Raw genomic sequence first — 23,825 nt, 5'->3', positions numbered from 1 at the left:
ATGGTTTTCACAAAAAGGAGAGAATAAAGCAGGTGCATTTTTTTTAAATATGCACATTTTCTGATACAATTTTTCTCCAAAAAAATCTTTTTTAAAAATATTTGTTATCAATTGATACTATCTATCTATTAATCAATGATATATCTATAAACTGTTAATGTTTTATCTTTATACCACACATAGTTTTGGAGCTATTGTAAAAATATTTTTTTAGACATGTTGACCTTTGACGAAACCTTAACCATTCAATGTTCGTTAATAAATACGAGGTTTTAAGTATCTGTAATGTAAAATGTTTACATGTACATAAGTCAGAGCTTAGCGTAAACCTACATGTGCAGTTGTAGCAGATTCATATTCTCATGACACAGTTTACATGTATTAATGCAGATCGCCATTATTTTAATAATTATTTAGATTTCTATTCAGAAAATTTAATTTCCTTGAACTGTTTCGTTCTTGATAGATCTATCATGTTAAATTTATTAATTTTGTTAAAGCCGTTTTCTTTAAACCTTTCTTTCGGCCAGTCCTCTACTTGTATTATTTTCTAAGATATTAATATTAAATTGCAATTTTTGGATACATCGCAGATTGTAAGCTTTAGACATTAAATACAAATATTTAATTTATTGCGTAAATTTCTTCCGTGAAATAACTTGGTACTTGTAGATAAATTTATTAGATAGAAAATTAAAATGTATATTTTTCATAAAAAATAAATCCGTTTATAGAGTTTCAAAATTCACACACTTGAGAAGAAATAAAAAAAAAATACAGTCTCCATTTCATAAAAATCCTTTTAATCACTGTCATTTTTTATATATATAAATAAACAACTTTTGTAAAATTAATACAGAGATCTCAGGTTCTTTTTATGATAATTAAATGTACTTTATAGTTTAGATTTGAAGCTCTGCGAGTATTTAAATTAAAATATAATCTAATTTAAATAATATTTAAATTTAATTCAAAATAATCTTTTCGTCTTGTCAAAAAACGTTCCGCATTTTGAAACAATCCTATCAGGTTTTGCGTTTATCCTATCGTGTTGATCGTTTATCAGGTCTATCGTGTTTTGCGTTTATCGTGTTTTGCGTGTATCGTGTTTTGCGTTTATCGTGTTTTGCATTTATCCTATCGTGCGTGTATCCTGTCCTATCGTGCGTGAATAACTTGTTTTATAATTTATATTTCTCTCGAAGAATTGCAAATTGTGTTCGTAAATTGTAAATTAATGATTTTTTTCTTAAAAAGTTTTGAAAACATAATTATACCAATAAGGCATTAAATAACTCCAAATAAGATACAGCCAAGGCTAAAAGAGTCAGCTTATTTTTCTGTAACATATTAATTCATCATATATTTTCTTTTTAAATGAAGTGCAAGAAAGACAACTCTGTGCATCTTTCTAACATAGATCGAATTTAAAAGTTACTCTGCATATTCTATACTCTAACCTCTATGTAGTCACAAAATATTTTAATGTAGTTGCATGCATACTTGAAAAATAATGCAGATTCTTCTTTTACCTGTTTATTTCTACTGATATACAACTATAACCGTAACATTTACATTTTTATTTCATTATAGTCTTACGGGTTTGAAAATTTTCAGCTTATCTTAATACATTGTGCATTGATAAAGGTTCAGATATTAAAACACAGTAAATCTTGAGTGTATTATTTGTTCTCAATGACCCTCTCCACAGCCTTTAAATATCCCATAAATTCCAAGTGTCGTCGATATTATCTACTCTACCGTGGAAAAACATAACGCCCACACTAAAAGTTTAAATCCCTAAAAATGCTCAATTATGTATGAAACACGTGGTTCAAATCAAAAACACCCGTTTTTAAATGAATGTGATTTTAAAGCTTTAAATCTAAAGAGTTGCGCTGTTAAACTGCAACTTACAATTTTTTATTTAACAATAGTTTCTATTAGTTTAACACAATATTTGATTACAGCTTAATTTATAAATCATTGCCAATTTATAAATTCTGTGTAAAGAGTGTACACGTAAAAATGAGTTTTAATATATTCCAACACTGATTTAAAATAACAAATAAGACGATTAAAAAAAAGTGGTTCAATGAACTTTTATTTTATATATTATGATATGTTCAAATCAAATTATTCGTCAATAACAAGTTGTTAAATTTTGTCTAAAATGTCCAAAGTAAATACATGTAATTACAAACACAAATTATCGTCTAAATTAGGATATCCTTAGATGTATATACTACAATCTGGATCTAAAAAAACTTCCAGCTGCGGCACACTATTAGATGCAGTGACACATAATTCTTCTTTTTGTGTTGTCCATTATTTGCCTGTGATTTAGGGAATGCCATATGATTGGGATCACGCTGACAAGTGATTCCCTCGAGGTTAGACCGGATCCTCGCATTATAACAACATTATAATTTTTCATGTGACCATAGAATGGAAAAGGTACATGTAAATCTTCGACATAACAGTCATTATCAGTATTGTTCTGATGCATAGAGATTTTAATCTCTCAGCAGATGAACAGCATCTGTAAAAATTAATTTTTTTTCAATATTCAGGTTGTTTCAAATGTCATATCATCATAGTATTAATTTACGACATAGTTTTTTTTCAAAAATATAAATGTCTATGATCCAATGTTTTAGTCAAATGTTTCAGGAATGACTTGCACTTCGAGCTCTTTCATACGTTTTTCCCCCTTTAATTTCGACTTTCTTTACGAAATTTGAAATATCTAAATAAGATTAAATCATCAACGAAAACAATCTTGAGAAGTCGTCGTTGATTTTTTTTAAAGATAAAATATTTCAATCTTCACCAGGTCTAAGAGGAAGGGTTTAGAGGTTAAAATTAAAATATTAAGAGACTCTCTTTGTCTAATTCTCAAATTTGCACCTTCAGTTGTGAGACTTGAATCAAAAGTGGGCCCAATTAAATTGTATGACCCATTACATGGGGTATTCCGAATAAAATATGACAAAGGAATGCAATATTTTAATAGTTACATATTTGTTTGTAAGAATTAAATTTAATTAAAACATTTATTCTTTAAATTCTCTGTGTCAAGTATGCAAGAGCCTATCATAAACATGTAGCATGAGCTTTATAAAAGAAATCATTCTTTCTAAAGAAAACAAAATAAAGATTTAATTTAAGATTATAAAAAAACTTACTTGACCCGGTCAGTGGGCATAATGTTTCTTTCTATTCTTTCTAAAGGATGCTGAGTGCTCGTGAAAACTCTATTTGTTGTGTTATAACATTGCTGATCTACGAATGACACATTGAAAACTTGCATAATGGTTATGTTTTCATTAATCTTTAATGGCTACACGCAGCATTATTCTGTGCAAAATTACATAAGGATCAATGTATAGGCAAGATAGATCTCTTACATTTGTAAGCGTTGTCCGACATATAATGCATAGGACAAGAGTTTTCTCTGTTAGAACACGAATGTTTAAAATTAGATTGAATCCTCATTCCTTCCTCGTTGTATTCGGTACATTTTCCTGTAGATATATAAAAATATAATGAAAGACGTAACAACATATGAAGATTTATTGATATGTCTAATAAATGTCTGAAATTAATCTGATAACACATTAAAATTAATAATGATAAAAATATTATCATTTTATAATTATGCTACATACGCAGAACAATACGTTTTCTGGGAGCACAAACTTCTATGGTTTTATTCCAGTGGTGATTTGGAAGGCAGTGATAAACAAAATTTTCTGCATTTGTACAAGATTGCTGAACTGAATCACAATTCATTTCGTCTTTTCTTCTCTTCCATTCCTCTTTGTTTTTTGGACATTTTGAAACTTCCTTGATAGTACGCTTAGATTCTGGGCATATTCCATATATATTCTAGAAAGAAGAATTTTGTTTTCTACGAAATTATGCGTGAAGTTATATTTTGAATTATTTTCATGCTATGAACTGTATTTATAATGGAATTATTAAAAGCTTAATTTAATTATCTGTACTAAATTTATTTAAAAAATAAAGTAAACGATTATGTGTATTTTAGTTAGATGTACAACATTAGCATTCTAGAAGTACAATATACTTTTTTGAATGTATTTTTGACATACTTTCCTATGACTTTTTCCTGCAGCAATATCAAACATTAAAAGAACAACAAGAAGCCTCAAAATAACTTTTCCTGAGGAGTACAATGTAACATGCATAGTCAACTTCAATAACCTGCAATGCAGATAACCTTTTCGGCTTTAATTTCTAACAAAAAGAAATTATGCAGTCTATATAACTCAATTTAAAAATGCCTTTTATGTAGGACTTTGTCATAAAGAGAGCGATACCTACCTTACTAAACTGTTATCGTCACTTAGATGTTTAAACGACATACGAAAATCAATATATAATATTATTAAAAAGAGAGTGGACATTGGGGATCCCTGTGGTTTATTCTAATCAACATCGTTCCAGAAATAGATCTAAATATATATGGTATTTTTCAATTACATCCGCAATATATTCTATTATCAGGTCGAAAATTGTGAACTGAATTTCAAACAATATAAAACAAAACTGACAAAATCTTACATATCTGATATGTAAATAGATGCATTAAATTGGTAAAACATTTTCAAAATAACTGTTTCAGGCAATCATATATGTGTTATATGTAAGTTCCTAATTAAGAGTGATTTGAATGGTGGTTATCGGTAACTGTACATGCAAGTCATGCCAATGTTATTCGATACTGTTCGATGAAATCTGGCCTAGGGAAAATCTTATTCTATTCCCTTCCATAGCAAAAAAAAAAATGCTATTTAATTGAATTAATTTGCACAGTGAAATGAAGCAAGACATGAAATTAGATGGAATTAAAATAAGATGTTATTCATATTAGTATTTCAAGAATGGTCAATGATTTCATTTTTACATATATGTGAAAATTAAATTTTTCAAGATTTCTAAACGTAATCCCTTTCAATAAAAACAAAAAAATTCCCAGCACCACAATTTTTTTTTATCCCAAAATGAGGAAATTTAAGGAAATCCACAATTCGTTTTTTTCTAATACATTCTTAAGCCTAATATAGTACACATGGGGGGTGCATACTTAATGCGATTTATGAATCTTTCACGTGATATCGCTTAACTTTCTTAAAAATTGAAAAATTAACTACTATGTCGCCTCATCAATATGAATTTCTGTCTCTTAGATTTGAAAAAAAAAACATCTGCTGAAATGATTGTTTTTAATTATTTTACTTAAATTATTTCCTCTATAAATCAGACTTATTTTCACAACAAAGAGACAAATTAATTCAGACAGTAAAAATGACTTGTGTAGTGACTGACATGCAGTAAAGTAAGTAACTACATTTCAACCTTCCATGTCCATTTACATTGTTTTAAATGAAATATTTTACAAAATCAGAGTACAACTTTGACTTTGCCGAAATCCTGTAATGTTTTATCTCCCGTTTCAATAACGTAACAGAATATTCAAAAGGATATATATCTTACCGTATTTTTCTTTTATGTAAACATTTCTTTTAAAATTACTACAAGATTATATCAAACCATGAGTTTCTTTTGATATATTACGAGCTGCATAATCTGACAGATGTAATAAAGTGAAAAAGTCCTTCAGATATTTTACAAAAACTTTAATTTTCTTGATTTAACTTTCAAAACATTGAGCACTGGTGATCACTGTATGGCATCATGCATAAAATGGACAGTTTCACGCAATAGATTACAGTGTTTGCTCTAAAGTTGCAGATTAGACGTTGATATAAATGGAAAGAGTGTTTTTGATTTGCTCTATAAATCATGGCCTCAATGCCATGTATGTGATAGAAGATGCATAGATCTCCCACTGTTCAATTGCACTGAATGCTGATAATAGGTTAACATTTCCAGCTACATGTAACCATCGGCTAGAGGTGTCGTTTCACCAAGAATATTTTTTAAGAAGCATTAAAAAAACTACTTAAAATAATTAGCATTTTCAAAGGCAAACGATGAATTTTCCAAAATTAATTGTAAGCGCGATGTTTGTACTTAGATGATATATCTCGAATCTTCTCATCACACCCGTGTTAAATTTTTTGCAAGACACTCGAATGTATTGAACACTGTATTACAAGTGTGTTATGCTGCTTCCACGTTTCATCAGCTTATAATTTCTAAGGGTTTCAGCAAAGTACTGAGAGGTGGAAGGCAAGAGCTTACCAACGTTGAGGCGTTTTGAAGCCTTGTTTCATTGAGAATATTTTTGAAGAAACATTAAAAAACAACTACTAAAAATAATTAGCATAACCGCATTCATCAAGGTAAACTTGATAGAATTTGACATAATTAATTATGGAGGTGAGCGTTTTAGCTGCTCATAAGAGACCCGTAACTAAAGAGTGCTGTCTTAGAGAGATCTCCTTTAAGAGTGTACTTAAAAGAAAGGACGTTTACAGAACACAGCAGTCATATATATAATATGATTATTTTTTATGTCAAAAATATATAACATATCCTTTAACTTAGATGAACACACGAGTGTTTATCATGGATTAGCATGTTAAATAAAGAAAACATTTTACTTATCTTATCTGCTAAACACAATATCTTTGGTAAGTAAGGAATATACGCAGAGGATAAATCCAGGGAATTTTCCTTCAATTTTCATTTTTAGGATAGGGATACAAATTTACTATCAAATCAAGTTATATATATTTGTTACAGAAATAATGTTTTGAAATGCTAAAACGTGATGAAAATTCTTTAATCACAATTTTTTTTGTAGCAAATCTTCGTGACAAAATTTCAAAATTGTTTCCACTTTTATGGAAGCATATTTTACCGAGCCAATAAAAATAACAAAGAAAATGGTCTGCATTTATATATAATCCGAAAAAAGATAAAATTTTTATTTCTTTAAAGACACAGATAGAATTATATAAACAGTTGATACTTAAAGCCACAATCAATTGAATGCATCATGCATTTATGAAAATTATTCACGGATTACCGATTTCATGGCTTCATGGACTATTTACTAAATTACAGCTTTCTTTGCATTGCATTACACGGTTGCTCCTTTCATCCAAAAATCTTCTGTTTTCATTTCTCTGAGGAACGGCACAAAGAACGGAACACTAGCCTTCTTAATTAATTTCTTTGCACGATATGGGACTTTCTCTCAGTAGCTGGAACTTCATTTTATAAATCCACAAGATGGTGGAATTTGTTAACTGTTTGGAAATCCCCAGCAAATTTTCGTAGTTGAGATGGTCGATTGGAGGCTTTGTTTTGATGTGGAGAGACCATCACTTTTTTTTCTCTGTTGATATTGGAATACGTCAAATGAAGAAAATATAGCAATTCATCAGGCTAATAATAAGCAACAGTAAGACTATTTCTGTAATGTTGGACTTCAATTTTTTCGCTGAGGAAGCACATCTGCAATAGCAAAGACAATTTCTTTTATTAAACCAGAAGAACAAAATATTATGTAGTAACATATTATTTTTCAATATAAAATTTCAAGAATTGTATTATTAATTCTTTTATGAGCTATGTGTCATTAATATAAATATAGAAAACTCACTGTACATCACAACTGTGTGATGTTTCCTTTTTATTTGTTTGTGCCTTTGTCGTATGAAGATTACTCTCTAGTTTGTAACATGTCTGATCTGGAGTAAGAGTTAATTTTGAAAATTTCCTTCAGATTTCATGTCATAAATAGATGCAAAAAAGAGTGATTAAAGTTTACAAAGGCCATCAATTTAAATGAAACGATCAATAAGAAGTTTCGTAATTAAAGATAAAGTAAAAGACTACCCGTACATTTGTAAGCTTCGTCTGAGGAGTAATGAACTGGGCAAGTGATATCAGCGTCTAAACATGAGTGCTCGAAGTTGGTTTGAATCCTGGTGCCTTCTTCGTTATACTCTGCACATTTGTCTTTACAAAAGGAAAACATTTACAAATATATTATAGTATGGTTAATGAAATAAGTATAACATGATAATGATTTTTAAATAAATTGGTTATGTTGCAGCAACGTTTTTGTTTTCCATGATGGGATATTGATTGGCAAGACTAGAGGTCATTTTTTAATAAAATTTCTACATGTTTCAGGTTTTGAAGAAGAATCTGCAAAGATATAAAACAATCAATCGATAGATTTAAAAAGAGAAAATCAAAAATCATTTTATAGATACAATATTCTTTTCTAATATATAAGGTTTGAATTCTTACGCAGAACAATTGATTTTTTAGGTGCGCAGACTTCTATGGTCTTGTTCCAAAATGAGTTTGGCAGACAATGATAAACAAAACGTTCCGGTCTGGTACATGATTGAAGAACGGATCCACATCTCATGAACTCTTCCCTCTTTCTCCATTCCTCTGGAGTTGTAGGGCAATGTGAGACTTCACGAACAGTTTCCCGAGATTTAAGGCAGATTCCATAAATATTTTTAATCTGAAAGTTGATAAAATCAGCTAAAAAATTCTAAACCTTAAATAGAAAAAAAAATTTTTTAGGTGAAAACAATTCTAATTTTAATCTAGGTTATATGTGCACACAGTACCAAATAAAATATAGATTTTTTTTCCCATTAATATTATTAAGTGAAATCATTTCAAGTAATCATAATGTTTTATAAATAGCCTACATTCTTATGTTTCCTGCCTGAGGCATATTCAACCATTATGTTTGTTATAGCAATAACAGCAAAGATTTCCTCCAAATTTATATGCATATCCTTTTCTTTCTTTTCCTCAAATGGAACCTTTAAATATATATATATTAACTGATTTCACAAATTTCGATTTGATTTTTTGATACTTTGTTGAGCATTTTTATTTATAATGAATGCAGAAAGAAATCAAAATCTACGAAAAGGAATTTCAGTTAATACTGTTCCACTCTTTATATCTGATTCAAAAATCTATATTTGTTGAACCTAATTTTTTTTGGAGTTAGCCTACCTTAAAGTAAGTAAAGCTGTTGAGATGCAAATTGAGGTACTGAAAAATGCAATTTGACAGCCAATATATATCAAAATATATAAATTCAAGGAATAGATAAGAGTATTTGCTCTAAAGTTGCAGATTAAGACGTTTATATAAATGGATAGAGTGTTCTAGAGTGGCAGAAAAAAAAGGAGAGAAAACCGTCGGATTTCGGAAAGTATAAATTTCCATTCAGAATAGAGTATCAAGGACTGTTTTCGTTTGATTAGATATGTGTTTTAAATTCCTTCAATGCATATTGATATCCTTACTATGCATGTATTTATACCCCAAGGGATTTTTATTCAGTCTAATAATAGCAACGTTTACAAAGTATATACTGAATCATTGTACATTATAATGAAATAGAGCTGCACCAAAGACAGCATTTCGTATTTATCTATATTTCTATAGTGAAACATATTTTATATTATTTACTTTGCACTATCTAAATTCAAACTGAAAGTAGACTTACAGTTGTCCAAAAAAGTCGTAGACAAGGAAAACAGTTTAGTTTCTCATTGCTAAATTAAATTTCTTTCCTTGTCATAGCAAAATGTAGCATTTTATAATCATGAATTGCAAGGGTCACATTGAAAAAGAAAATTAGGAAAAAATAAAGAAAGTATATGAGTGTATATAGGCGCACAAAAGCAAGCGTAATTTACGTCATGGTCTCTTTTTCTTCTTCAAACATATCATCTGACATTCTAAAATTTTAAAAAGTGAAAGATACATTAAAATTCACTACTGTCCGGATTTTTTTATGTGGGGGTTGTTTCCTTTTTCCAGTAGATTCAAATTAAAGTGGAAATTTAATCGAAAGATCTTACACTGAGGCAGCAGAGAATACAAATTGTTTGACGTCGTTTGTGGCCCAGATTGTTCCCCATTGTCTGCGTTTAACAAACAATCTAGCAATGCTGTAATTATTTCCGGGAACAGTAAAACTAAAATCTTATTTTAAAATTATCTCTTTAAAATCTAGTGTGCAACGTCACTTATATACACCTTTTCCCCCTCTCTGATATATATAAACAATATCCAAAACAATTCATTACATCTCTGTGCGCCGGTTACACGTTTGACCGACGACGTCATGTTTATCAAATTCAATTTCAACAACACTTTGAAAATTATGACACCAATCGTTTTTTCTGATGCTATTCATATGAAATTTTGCATAATTATTTAGATTTTGATTCTCGTTTAACTGATTTAAAGAATCAGAGCGTTCTTTGAGAGAGTGCAAATTTTTTAATCCCCTATATGTAGAGTATGTTTTATATACATATATGAAAAGGTGTATGTTTTCCGTTTCTTTGTTTTTACAATATATTTACTGAATCTTTAATGTTACATTAAATTCAGTCATGTTTATCCGTATCTGAGTTTTTCTTTGCATTTGAAATCAAGGAATGGCATGTAAAGGATTTTAACCCATCATCCTTAATAATATTTGACATTCATCATCCCCGTCAAAGACGAAATATTATAACTTATATATATCATCTTCTTTCTAGATTTTTTTCTATTGAAATCAATATATTTACGTACAGATTAAACTTCTAGACATTGTTCATTACATTAATGTAAACAATGTTACCAAAGAAAATACGTTTTCTAACTAACATTATATAACATCAAAGTAATATGAAAATAAAAGCCAGTATGGGTTTTCAAATATATATATATATATATATAAATATATATATTTTTTCCTTGTTTTATATATATATATTCAAAACGCATGTTATACAAGAGGCGTATTTTCAACGCAAAAGCACATAGTCACAATAGTTATTTTTGGTCTGACTATGCAGGAAAAAATATTATTTATATCTTATTTTCAAACATAATCTTTTAAAAAGGTATGGAAGTTTAAATCAGAAACTTTTTTAGCATGGTACTGGGTCTTCCATCTTTTTTTTTTATCATGATATGTTTTTTTTCGGATCAATTTCTCTTCTTTGATCAATATAAATTCTGATTAAGTCATCCATTTTTAGAAGATCTTATAAGTGTGAAAAAAACAGTAAAATAAATGTATGAGTAATCTTTTGGTTTATATTTAAGAGCGATTGTATCGTGAGCAAAACACATAAGTAAAACAAGATGTATTTGTGAAACACTATGCACCCGGCGGCAACAAAATAAAAAAGGCTATTTTAGCATATAGGTCACAGTCAAGGTCACAAGGCCATTGACCTTGGTGTCATTTGAAAGAGCTTTATAGTGGAGTATGTATACCAAATATGAAGTTTTTATCTTTCATGGTTCATAAATTTCTGGCGAAGGTTAAAGTTTGCAGACAAACAAACAAATAAACAATCAAACAGTACAGACGAACAGACAACACAGGACAAAAACAATATACGCCCCGGATCTATCGATCCGGGCGCATAATTACAGCAGAGTTATCCCCTCCTTTAATTTGAGTGTGCTTTGATGACAGTGATGTGTTTGCCCAAGACACTATTAGAAATCCAATGTTAATGCAAGTAGGTAGCGATTAAAATAAAAAAATAAAAACTGTATCATTTATTTATTTGTTGATAACATTCGGTAATATTATTTTTTTCATCTATTGCAAGAATCCATTTCTTTTTAAAAAGTTAGGCAAAACTTACTCAAAATAGGACTTCACAAATATATGAAGTGCAAGTAGCATTCAAATCAGATAAAAAGAATTCAACTTTGACAAATATAAACGTATATTTCGAGAGTTTCAAAAATTGGATGAAATTTTTGGCAAATTTGAAATAATACCATTTTAACAAAATCAACAACAGTAAACCTTTCGTCTTTTTTACTATATATACAACCTTTCCCCACGATAAATTACAACCAAGTCTGTTTTATATCATTTACAACTGCTTTGGCAATAGAAATCGAAATTTACTTTCCTCGTCATTGGTTTTCTTTAAATGTAATTTGTTAAAACATTCTAAACTTGTATACACATGTACTTTGATTCAGGGCCATTGAACAGGGAGGTTTTTTTTTCAAAGCTCAAAAGCACATACGTTCAAAAGCACGATCTCCATTCCCACAGAGAGATTTGCAACACGAAATATCAACTGCCTTACTTCGAGACTTTAGGAAAATAACAACTTTGTTGATTCCTGTTATATAGCTTAGTGGTTTTCTTCTAACAATCTATTAGAAACCCGCTGGATAACAATTGCACCCCACCATTAGCAGACCTATTTTATATTTATAAGAAGCAGAATGTGTCTACAATCATAATGATCGCCAAAGATACAAAACAAATGTACATTGTGTTGTATTGACGATGCACTTGTCAATTGACTATAATTATGTCTATTTTCATGCTTTTCACGGTTTTAAAATCACTATACTATGTTGAAAAATTTTAATATTTGTATTTTAAATTCGGATCAAATTCTTCTTTTATTGAACGTGATGACTTATATGCAACGTTAACTGTGCAATCGTCAACTCACCTAACTTATATTGAATATACCTTTATCACCTACATACGGGGTGTGCATCTCTCAATTGAATTGTAACATAAAAGCTCATGCTCTACGTAGAATATTTCTTAAGCATGAAAATTACATGAATTTGAATGGACAAACAAGTTGATGACAGTACTGTAAATAGTCATCATTTTGTAAATTTTATGGTCGTTACAATGACTATGTCAGCAAATTCAATAAATCATTTAGTCAAATGCAGACTGAGTATTTTCATACTTATTGATACGTCATATTTACACACTTAATTATCGACGGATTTTTCCTTTATTCCCTCGCAGGTAGGTTAAGGTTACAAGCAAATATTCTACTTGCCTATACATGTATGATATAACGTCATAATAAGCTATATGACGTGAGATTTAGAGATAACAATTTCTTAAAATCCAGATTGATTTGAGGTCGTAAAAATTATACAGGAAAATATCAACAATTTGTCGTTTGTGTGTGCACAGGGCTACATACCAAACCCGTGTCATAACTGTTGATCAAAGATTGAAAGTGAAAAGTGAATAAAAAACACAAGGGGAATTTAAAAGCATCATGTGTGTTTATACGGTCTCATCCAAAGGACGATACCCATCATGCCCCACAGAGGGATTCAGACCAGCAACATGTAAGGATCAACTCCTTACTTCGAGACTTTAGGGCAGACGCTCTATAGCCACTTTGATGACTGAATCCCTGATTGACAATATGTAGCTTAGTGGTTTTCTTCTAACAATCTATTAGAAACCCGCTGGATACCAATTTGCACCGCCATTAGCACACCTATTTTATATTTATATGAAGCAGAATGTGTCTAAAATCATAATGATCGCCAATGAGGAAAATACATGTACATGTACATTTTGTTGTATTGACGACGTATCTTCAATTGACTATAAGTATCTCCATTTTCATGTCGATTCGAAAAATCAGGATTAGCTTAAAATAAGAGATATGCTATACCACCGAGTCCGAAAAATACCTTTAATATTTGAATATTTTATAATTAATTGATAAAGAAGACAATTGTTATTTATAACAACCAAGCTTTATGATGAACTTGATGACTTACATATAGCGTTAACTTTACAATAGTCAACTGACCTTATTTATATTGAATTCAATATACACCTTCATCACCTACATACGGGGTGTGCATCTCTCAATAGATTTGTTACATAAAGTTCACGCTCTACGTAGAAGGTTTCTTAAGCGATGTAAATTACATGACTTTGTATTGACAAACAAGTTGATGACATTACTGTAAAAAGTCATCATTTTGTAAATTTTACGGTCGATACAATGACTATGTCAGCAAATTCAATTAGTCATTTAGTCAAATGCAGACTGACTATTTTCATACTAATTGATAGATCATATTTACACACTCAATTGTCGACGGATTTTTCCTTTATTCCCTGATCGAGAAAAGGGAAACACGGCAAATTATTGACCAGTCGGCAGTGGAAAATCACTTCTCAATGGCAACAGTTCCTACCTCTGATGTTTTGGAGGTCCATAAACTTCTGCACCTATGTGTATTGTTTACTGGAATTTGAATTTAAATAAAGTTAGTTATCTCCATGTAGTTCATTTATGTTTTAAAACAGATAGAACCATAGAAATTATTTTTAAAAGAAGACGATATGTAAGAGTCCTTGATTTTTCCGTTTGATGTTCTTTTTTAAGTGCAAAAAACTTTGTGTAATAAGTTTTTACAGGTGTACAGTTTCTGTTGTCAGTGGGTCATTTAAAAACATCAATTCGAGGTGTATTTAAATATTAGCGTAATTTATACAGGTACAACTGCCTACACGTTATCTAACACAGTGAGGATTTACAAGCTCAGCGCATAAATTCACACAGATCTGGGTCACCTTCTGCTTTCATTCATAATCCATTTTAAAAGTACATTTAAAGGTCTGTTGGAAAATTTCAGTTGTAAATAGAAGTAAGTCAGCGAGGAAGGTATGCATTTTAAATAATACCATATTTTTTCTATACATATTCTTTGTAAATTCTCATCAGAGGAATAGTCCTGTTTACAGATTTTTTTTTTTCATTTATTTTATACACAACAATCATTTTTTAATGAATGAATTTTACTTGATGTGAACCTTGAAAATTCATATACGAAGTAATAAGACTGGCTATATCATTAATCATTTATTTCATGCATGGCTTCCTTACTTATACACAATGCACATTTTAGCGTTTGATATAGCGGAAAAGTATCAAATATGAAACTGTCTATATCAATATTTTGAAATAATTATGTACATGTAGATCCTTTTCATAATGTTTTATTATTTGTAATTTTATTCCCACTGTCTTGTTTTTCTTCTATGTATCGAGTTGCAATTTCATTACTTGTATTGCTACCCTAAAAAGGAATGCTTTTTATTTTATTTATCGTTTAAGAAATCTAAGCATTGAAACTACAAATAAGTCCAATTTTACAAAATAAAAAATCAAGACTACTCTAAAAGAAAAATGTTTCTTCTTTTAATCAAACAATGAATCAATACATGAAGTAAAATCGACTATCCTTGACAGTTTGTAATTAACAATCGTGTTTTACTGTACAATGAACCTGTGAGACGCACTGCTTTTAAAATAATTGTAATCACTGTACAAGTGGCGAAATGAACTCTGTATTGAAGGTTGGGGTAATTTTCCCCTTTCGTATGAGCAAACACATTTGAAGTTTTTTCCAGAAATACTGTACACACACAATGAGTTCTGAAAATGACAAAATCAAACTAATCAAACACAAAATTTCAAATTAGTTATGCACAGTTATTCCTTCACATTTAGGCAATGTTGATGATGGAAATCTATTAAGATTTTTCCATGGATTCTATAGAAAGAAGAACATAAAGAGTCTGCCGATGAACAGAACACCTATTGAGTAGTTTAATATTAAGAAGTCTTCGAAAATACTGCTATGGGACTTTTCGAATCTTCGATTAGAGGACATTCTGAAAAGAAATAAAATTTTATTATAGTAACTTTCAGATCTCAAACTTTCATTTGATATATTATGAAAAGAATATTTTTGATTTGGTTACCTATTCATGACGTGCGGGGTATCTTGAGAATGTTTCCTTTTGACGATATTGTAACATTCCTGATCTAAAACAGAAATAATAATAAGTAAAATTATCTCAGGTAAGAATATGTTTTAAATAGGGACTTTATACGCCTACTTATATGTATGTATTAGAAACCTTAAGTTGTTCTTTGTCTTAATTTCTTTTACATGTTTTCAAAATTATTTTGAAGTACAAACAGGGGAAAACAAATGAAAAAAAAAACTTCAAAAATTCGATCAAATAGTTATGTATGGAAACTTACACAAATAAGCTGTATCAGAGAGATATACATCTGGACATGGATTTTTAAAGTCTTTGCAGTCAGAACTCATGTGTTCTTGAACTACGGCCCCATCATAATTGTATTCTGCACATTTGCCTTTAAAGTATGAAGCAATATCATGGAGAATTTCTTTTTATCTTTTCTGTATCTGTTAATCTATTAGAAAGGACAATAATTCCCCACATACCTATTATATTGACTCGCCGTGCACAAACTTCTAATGTCGCATTTTCCCAAGAATTTATGAGACAATGGTAGAGGAATGTATCATTACTTGAACAATTCTGTGGGATGCTTGAGCAGCTTTTCTTCATTGCTGCATCCAACCATTCAAATTCGTCCTTTGGACATTTCTCAACGTACTTAACGGTGCCTCTGGAAGCTGGACATGTCATCAAAGGCTGCAAATTAAAGCAAAAAGACAGCGTTCAATTATGTTTACAACTTATGAAATTATGATAATCACTTTTTTATTGCTTATTGCACATTAACAAAAAAAATCAGGGTTTGTGTTCCAAATCTCATAATTACACAAAAAATGTCATATATATTCATTTATCAGTAGTTGTAATGTACATGTACAACATTACTTCAGAAATTGTGACAATATTTCATTTCAATTTTAACTTCTTTGTTGAATAACAAAACATAAATTATTTTGACCATTGAATACCTGATTGGCAGAGGCAGTGCAAATAAATTGCAGTAAGAGCAGCATAGATAAAACAGGGTGACTCTGTGTGACCAGCAGGATCTTATGAAACATAATTTTTTTCTTTCTTCTCAATTTCTTTTTCAAAATGGTTTAATTCACAAAGTAGAGGTGATCAAACGACGTGCTGTGATGATATAAACAATAAAAATATTCTGATTTCATTTCAGACTTAACGCGTACACGGTCTGTTCGTAGAGGATCGGGTAATTATATCTTTGAAAATTTTTCTTTTCATGTTGATCGGGTATTTTTCCCCTAATTATATTAAGCATTATATATTTCCGTAAATTTTAGAATGCGTACCCCTTGTGTTCAGAATTCAGAATAAATACTGGAATAGCTTAATTATATTTTTACGAGTATTTATAGCATGTATAACTTTAAAAATATTTCGTAATTGCTACGATTTTCTATCACGTAACATACTCTCTTTAAGTATAAGACTTTTAGCAATCTACAATATAAATAAATATTACGTTCTTTTTTTTCATATTATATATGCTTAATATTATTAATATATGACCATAAGTACTTATTCTTCTAAGAATAGCTTCATTGTTAAAAGCTATTCACTAGAAAATACCTTTGCATTAAAAATATTAATATTAAAATTCAGATACTTCTTGTTAAAAGTTCTAGGTGGAGTTAAATTTGTCAGACATGCATATTGAACGTTTATTACATCGTATGCATCTGTTGGTATTTTTCTTATGCCGTTAATGACAAGCAAGCCGTTTTCTTTCATGATTTTAGTAAATATTGAGATTATTAACCCTGTGGTGTATGTCCCCTTCGCCGGGACAAGAAATTGAAACAAAATTTTATTTCTCTTATCGTTCAAATAAATAAATCAAATTCAGTACCTGCATGTTTGTATCATTTTGAAGCATTTTCCATTTATTTATTTATCTATTTTATATATCAATTCATTAATTTGTTTTATAAATGGATGATTCTGACTTCATGGCCAAAACTGGACGTGTTTGATATTGTTTAGGGCTCTGGATCTTATTTTTAAAAATTAATTTCCAATGGGCTGCCCCGAATTATTATGCAGAATTCTATAAAAGCTTTGAAAATATCCTCTTTTATCCGCACAATCATGATAATGGAACCTTATTCAAGAAGACATAAAAAGAAACATTACTAAATAATGTTCACACAATTCAGTTATCATCTTATCTTAACAAAGGAAAGGAAGACAAATTATTTGATTTGAATAATTCGTACTTGCCTTATGCTCAAACAAAACATCACTGAAATGACAGGAACATGTAATTTTTAAATTTCAGAAAATTTACTAAATTTTTGTGATGCAATCGAAAATTCCCAATTATGTTAACTGTAGCTGAGAGAGTTTGTTTACATCATAAATGATTTTTTCTGTTTGTTATTTCAGCTACTTCTTTCACTTTAACTTGAATCCTTTTCTTTTTACAATGTACATGCTTTTAACTTATTATTATCGCTATTTCAATTGTTACGGTACTAAAATTCTTACGACATATGTCTCATTCTATTGTATTTCAACGTTTGAAATACAATATTCAATATAACTCATTGAAAATGCGATATCGTTCAAAGGTTAACGATTTTAAGTGTCCAACGTTTAGTTTTGAACGCGGAAGGTTAAAACTTGGAAAATCATTAGGCTTTTGATATGATAACAAATGTCACGCATATTGTTCCTAATGTGGGTTTGCCTACAGTTTGTCGGTCAAAATATTTCTCAATCAGTTTTCAAAGCCTCGAGTAAGTGTAAAATACACGTAGCAGAACATAATTTTCTGTCGCATTGAATGTTTTTCAGTTTTTAAAACAAATTACATCGTAAAATTTAGATAGACGGACTTTTTTTAATTCTGAAAAAATATAAATAAGAATCAGTTTTTTAAACAAACTTTTGATTTGAATTTCAGTGTATGAGTTCTATCACAAATAGTGCACTTTTGCAAATTATACACTGTATACTAGATTTTTTAAAAAAACATTTTAAAAAACAAATATCGAAAATCAAATATTTAAATCTATCGAAAACATGAGAAAATATTTCTTTCTTTAAAAATCACTATGAAATAAACGTATATTTTCAACCGTTAATAAACAAATTATTTTGTGAAATTTCAATGACAAATTATATTTTAAAAGACATTTATAATGTCCATGCATACAATTATTCTTGAAATTAGAACCTTCACATGTATTAGCTTCAAAAATATTTGCTTTCACTGATTTACATATTTTCATAAAAGCAATATCTAGAGAGCAATTGCCCGAACAATTCAAGTGGCTAAGCTTTGCCTTACTGATCGTCAGAGAAATCTAATATTCTGTCATAATTATATTTATTAAAAATTTAGCAAACCATAATGCTGTTACTGAACACTTACAGGGCAGGCGTTAATTTGAAACCGATGCTAGAAAAGTCATTTATTTCAGTTTTTTAAAAGTGGAATAATTATTTTAAATTATGAGGAAAGGATTAAGATATATAATGAGAAGTTATTGAACTTATATTGTTGTCCTAAGAGTCTTACTCTTAGGATCTGTGAGTACTGTATACAGACCTATCTTCGCCCCGAGCTATTTTCGCCTTTTCACACTTGCTGAAAAGTATGTCCCGTTTTAATTCGCCTAGTCAATATTTTTATTTAAGAAATTATACTGTATATTCTTTGAATTCGTCCCATTTTAAATTCGCCCAAATAAGAGTAGGGCGAAAGGGGTGAAAATAAATCAGGGGCGAAAATTTCTCTGTATACAGTAACTAACATTAATAATATAGGGTTATTGAACTGATATTGGTAAATATTGGCACGAGTTGGCTATTCAAATGCGCGAGCTTGCAAGTTCAACAATATAAGTTCAATAACTTCTTATTATATAGCTTAAACATTTCCTCATAATTTATAATAATTATTCCACTTTTAAAAAAACTGAAATAAATGACTTTTTTAGCATCGGTTTTCAAATTAACGCCTGCCCTGTAAGTGTTCAGTATCGCATCATTCCGATGACCCCACCGAGCATTATGGTTTGCTTATTTAGGTTTTAATGGGTCTTATACGTACTAAATTTTTAATAAATAATTTAATTTTATGTGTAAAAATAAACACAGATAAATCCTTACGTCGTGAGTTCGAATCTCACTTTAGAATGTGCACCTGGAGGCCCCGTGTTTTGGCACGAAAAAGGTCCCTCCCTGCTCAAATGCCCTGAATGCTGAGTATGGGACAAAATTTGCAGCTCTCCATCGGCAAATAGTGGCGTCTCCATATGAGTGAAAAATTCTCGAGAGAAGCGTTAAAGAATACACAATCAATCAATCAATCAATCAATCAATCAAAGAACGTGCGCGTTTGTTTGAAGAAAAGTGTTACTAAGACATCTTTAATTTTAGGATTTATTGTTGAAAATACTGATATTCAAAAAGAAAATATTTTTTAGCATACATGTACAGAAAGAAAAGGTCAGTTCTATCATTATCTTTAATATTTTTAATTGCCTACTATTCATCATCTCCATATATTTTTGATTTATTTTACAATATAATTTTACCAAAAAAAAATTCATTTACATACACTTTATTTATGACTATTGATATAAATCAAGACCTTATAAGAGCACATTTTAGAGCGGAAACGTTTGTTTTAGGATATACATTCAAAAACGAAAGAAATGCATTTCTACAGTATCTATAATGTAAGAATCCTCTTTATTATTATGTTCTATTTCTTTTAAAGAGCGAGTTCGTCACGGGTGTACAATTTCTGATGTCAGCAGGGCAGTTCAAAAAATCAGTACAAAGTGTATTTAAATGTTATCGTAACTTATACAGGCACAAATGCTAGTACATGTTATCTAACAGTGCCGTTGTATATTACACTCAGTGCATGCATTCATAAAGATCTGGGTCACTCTTTGCATACATTTAGTGTATTTAAATGTTTGTTGAATAGAAAATTTTCAGTTTTATAATAGGAGTAAGTCACCGTGTAAGGTAAATATTGTAAATATAACAAGGTTTTCTATATTTTTAGTAAATTTTTGTCTCAACAGAGGATTGCCTTGCCTTTTTTTATATTTTATTTCTATAAACAAAAGTGTATTTTTCATGAACAGATTAAACGTTATGTACATGTAAAGCATTGAAATTTCGTTCAAAATACTCATGATTGTATCAGAAATCTTTTATGCATTGTCATTATTTTTCATGCATCAACACATATACATAGTTCATATTTCGGCTTTTAATCATCTGAATTGTATCAAAATATGAATTTAAAATACGATATTTTTTAATAATCATGCCTGCAACTTTTGTTTTAACTATTTGCAATGTTACCCAAATTTCATGTTTTTTTTTCTATATATTGATAATTCCATTCCTTTGTACATGTACATGCTTCAAGAATCTTTGAACTTCTCAGAAAGGTCAAATTAAAAGTAGAATTTTTTATCCCGTAAAAGCAATTTTAGATACCAGTGTTTATTAACATGATATGAAATTAAAAAATGAGCTTTGGGGCTTTGCAAAGAACCTTAAAGCATATTGAGAGGCATTTAATGAAAATTGTTGCATGAAAATATTTAATTTTCAAGCTTCACTTAAAGACTTTTTGAATTAATTAAAATTAAAGAGTTCTCCTTCCTGGCTGAGGGTCAGAGTCCCTTAAGAAGCAATTACAAACACGACAAATAAATTGATAAATATATTCGATAAAATTTTATTTCTTAATCTAATTACAGTTTTTTGCATTGCATTGATAAAATGCACATGATTGGTCCTTTCAATCCAAATCCTCTATTTTTATTTCTCTGCTGAACGACAGAAAGAAAGGGACATAGCATTCCAAATATTTTTCCCTTCATGATGAGGAAGGTACTTTCTTTCAGCTACTAGAACTTCATGCAAAATTCCACAAGATGCATTTCTGACAGTGGAACGTCTTTTCTAAAAGAAATTCCTTGGAAATTTTCACAGTTTAGATGGTCGATTGGAAACTTTGCTTCGATCTGAAGAGACCATCACTCTATTGTTTCAATAGATATTGGATTTAAGACCTCAAATGAAGAAGATATGTCCATCCACCAAGGTAATAATCAGCAACAGTCTGACTGGAACGTCTTTTCTAAGCGGAAATTCCTTGGAAATTTTTATAGTTTAGATGGTCGATTGGAAACTTTGCTTCGATCTGAAGAAACCATCACTCTATTGCATCAATAGTTATTGGATTTAAGACCTCAAATGAAGAAGATATGTCCATCCACCAAGGTAATAATCAGCAACAGTCTGACTGGAACGTCTTTTCTAATCGGAAATTCCTTGGAAATTTTCACAGTTTAGATGGTCAATTGGAAACTTTGCTTCGATCTGAAGAAACCATCACTCTATTGCATCAATAGTTATTGGATTTAAGACCTCAAATGAAGAAGATATGTCCATCCACCAAGGTAATAATCAGCAACAGTAAGACTATTGCTGGAATGTGGGACTTCAATTTCTTTGCTGAGGAAGAACACCTGCTTTAGAAACAAAATTGTATTTGTTAAGAGCCAAAATAAACAAAAATATTAGGTAAAAAAAAACATTATTTTATACCGGGGTATAATAAAATGTCATGACATTACCTATTATTCCTATTATAAGTTATATTTCATTGATGTAAATATAGGGAAAAATCTCACTTTGTAGCACAGGGGTGTGTTGTTTCTTTATTATTTGTTGCAGCATTTGTTGTGTGGTAATTACTCTCTAGTTTGTAACATGATTGATCTGCAGTAAACAAATAATCTTAAAAATTTCCATCTGACATCATTTTAAGTATAAAACGATGCAACAGAGAATGGATAAAATTAAGAATTTTAAACGAAGGATCAATAAGAAGTTTACTCATATAATATCAATTAAAAGACTACCCGTACATTTGTAAGCTTCGTCGGAGGAGTAATAAACCGGACAAGAAATACCAGCTTCTAAACACGAGTGCTCAAAGTTGGTTTGAACTCTGGTGCCTTTTTCGTTATACTCTGCACATTTGTCTGTACAAAAAAAACATATTTACAACGTTGTAAGAATATGGTTACTGTATGAAGTATAAAAATGACATGATTTTAATGAACTGGTGTATGTTGCAGCAATGTTTTTCGTCATGATGGGATATTGAATAGCAAGAGTAGAGAGCACTCTTAAAGTTCTACATGTAGCAGGTTTTGACGAAGAATTTTCGAAAATATAAAACAATCAATCGATAGATTTAGAAAGAGAAAATTAAAAATCATTTTATAGATAAAAAATTCTTTTCTAATTTATATTTTTTTTAATTCTTACGCCGAACAATTTGTTGTTTAGGTGCGCAGACTTCTATGGTCTTGTTCCAAAATGAATTTGGCAGGCAGTGATATACAAAACGATGAGGTCGGGTACACGATTGAACAACGGAGCCACATCTCATAACCTCTGCCCTCTTTCTCCTTTCCTCTGGAGTTGATGGACAATGTGAGACTTCCCGAACAGTTTCTCGAGATTTTGAGCAGATTCCATAAATATTCTAAAAAGTAAGAAACGAAAAATAAACAAAAATATTTCATTGAAAAAAGAATGGGTTTTAAATAAAATCTATTTTATTTTTATACATGTTGTTAGGTATTTTGCACACAGTACTAATTGCGAAGGGGAAACTCAAAATTTTTTCATTGTTTCTTTACTATTGTTTTGTGAAAATCCTGTTCTTTACAAAAACAAATATGGGAAATGATATTTAATGAAGGCCTACATTTCTGTGTCTTCTGCCGGAAGCATCTTCAACAACCATTATGTATAAAATAACAACAAAAACAAGGGCTCCCTCTGAGTTTAGATGCATTTCCTTTTTCTTTTCTTTAATTATAGAATTCTGTGGGAAAATATAAAAACTGATTTAAAAAAAAGTCAATACTGAAATACTTTGATAAATTGTTTGTTTTATAATTAGTACGGAAAAAAAAAATTAAATCATTGGAGAGAAATTCTTATCTGTACCGTTTTTTTTAAATTTTATTACTTATAAAAACTACTTTGTTGCATATGTTTCTCTGGGAGATGACCTACCTTTAAGTAAGTAACACTCTAGAGATGTATAATATATTTAATGAAAAAAACGCTTGCCTTGCCTTGAATTTATAACTCTTTTGGGGAATTTTCTGTAAATTTAATAGTTTCTAGGGAGTTTTTCTTTGCATGATTA

At 29.8% G+C, this 23,825-nt stretch overlaps 4 protein-coding genes across 5 annotated transcripts; all 4 read right to left on the bottom strand.

Moving 5' to 3' along the window:
• Window positions 1–2,130: 2,130 nt before the first annotated feature.
• On the bottom strand, window positions 2,131–4,226 carry LOC134245087 (uncharacterized). The gene is made up of 5 exons (XM_062727349.1): window positions 4,119–4,226; window positions 3,672–3,891; window positions 3,411–3,527; window positions 3,189–3,285; window positions 2,131–2,542 (listed from the first exon to the last, which is right to left on the bottom strand). Exons 1-5 carry the CDS (start codon window positions 4,212–4,214, stop codon window positions 2,434–2,436), a joined length of 639 nt encoding a protein of 212 aa, XP_062583333.1. The 5' UTR covers window positions 4,215–4,226; the 3' UTR covers window positions 2,131–2,433.
• A 2,827-nt stretch (window positions 4,227–7,053) lies between these two features.
• Window positions 7,054–8,714, bottom strand: LOC134245083 (uncharacterized). The gene is made up of 5 exons (XM_062727345.1): window positions 8,679–8,714; window positions 8,260–8,485; window positions 7,846–7,962; window positions 7,604–7,691; window positions 7,054–7,455 (listed from the first exon to the last, which is right to left on the bottom strand). Exons 1-5 carry the CDS (start codon window positions 8,712–8,714, stop codon window positions 7,356–7,358), a joined length of 567 nt encoding a protein of 188 aa, XP_062583329.1. The 3' UTR covers window positions 7,054–7,355.
• A 6,152-nt stretch (window positions 8,715–14,866) lies between these two features.
• On the bottom strand, window positions 14,867–16,762 carry LOC134245085 (uncharacterized). 2 transcript variants are annotated; one of them, XM_062727347.1, is made up of 5 exons: window positions 16,558–16,760; window positions 16,072–16,285; window positions 15,864–15,980; window positions 15,578–15,641; window positions 14,867–15,487 (listed from the first exon to the last, which is right to left on the bottom strand). In XM_062727347.1, exons 1-5 carry the CDS (start codon window positions 16,648–16,650, stop codon window positions 15,367–15,369), a joined length of 609 nt encoding a protein of 202 aa, XP_062583331.1. In that variant the 5' UTR covers window positions 16,651–16,760; the 3' UTR covers window positions 14,867–15,366. The 2 variants fall into 2 exon arrangements, with proteins under 2 accessions (XP_062583331.1, XP_062583332.1); XM_062727348.1 differs by having other exon boundaries at window positions 15,369–15,487; window positions 15,589–15,641; window positions 16,558–16,762.
• Window positions 16,763–22,283: 5,521 nt separating this feature from the next.
• On the bottom strand, window positions 22,284–23,495 carry LOC134245088 (uncharacterized; the record flags this gene model as incomplete). Its single annotated transcript, XM_062727350.1, has 4 exons — window positions 22,284–22,375; window positions 22,525–22,641; window positions 22,931–23,150; window positions 23,376–23,495. Coding segments are annotated over 4 exons (549 nt in total), but the record flags the coding sequence as incomplete, so codon positions are not given.
• Between the last annotated feature and the right edge of the window lie 330 nt (window positions 23,496–23,825).

Source organism: Saccostrea cucullata, unplaced genomic scaffold (assembly GCF_032062105.1).
Source record: "Saccostrea cucullata isolate Sc308-1 unplaced genomic scaffold, CSIRO_AGI_Scuc_v1 ctg4052, whole genome shotgun sequence".
In the NCBI taxonomy this organism is placed as follows: Eukaryota; Metazoa; Mollusca; class Bivalvia; order Ostreida; family Ostreidae; genus Saccostrea; species Saccostrea cuccullata.
This window is presented reverse-complemented; position numbering and strand designations above follow the sequence as displayed.

What these genes read in the sequence shown, in the direction of transcription:
- LOC134245083 (XM_062727345.1), bottom strand. Translation starts at nt 8,714, where the DNA reads ATGGTTGAATATGCCTCAGGCAGGAAACATAAGAAT. An exon ending in CAGGCAGGAAACATAAGAAT is followed by an intron (nt 8,486 to 8,678) that starts GTAGGCTATTTA and finishes ATCAACTTTCAG; the next exon opens with ATTAAAAATATTTATGGAAT. An exon ending in TAAAAAATCAATTGTTCTGC is followed by an intron (nt 7,963 to 8,259) that starts GTAAGAATTCAA and finishes CCTTTTGTAAAG; the next exon opens with ACAAATGTGCAGAGTATAAC.
- LOC134245087 (XM_062727349.1), bottom strand. Translation starts at nt 4,214, where the DNA reads ATGCATGTTACATTGTACTCCTCAGGAAAAGTTATTTTGAGGCTTCTT. An exon ending in GTCGGACAACGCTTACAAAT is followed by an intron (nt 3,286 to 3,410) that starts GTAAGAGATCTA and finishes TGTCATTCGTAG; the next exon opens with ATCAGCAATGTTATAACACA. An exon ending in ATGCCCACTGACCGGGTCAA is followed by an intron (nt 2,543 to 3,188) that starts GTAAGTTTTTTT and finishes TAATTTTTACAG; the next exon opens with ATGCTGTTCATCTGCTGAGA.
- LOC134245085 (XM_062727347.1), bottom strand. Translation starts at nt 16,650, where the DNA reads ATGTTTCATAAGATCCTGCTGGTCACACAGAGTCACCCTGTTTTATCT. An exon ending in CTCTGATACAGCTTATTTGT is followed by an intron (nt 15,642 to 15,863) that starts GTAAGTTTCCAT and finishes TTTCTGTTTTAG; the next exon opens with ATCAGGAATGTTACAATATC. An exon ending in ACCCCGCACGTCATGAATAG is followed by an intron (nt 15,488 to 15,577) that starts GTAACCAAATCA and finishes ATTTCTTTTCAG; the next exon opens with AATGTCCTCTAATCGAAGAT.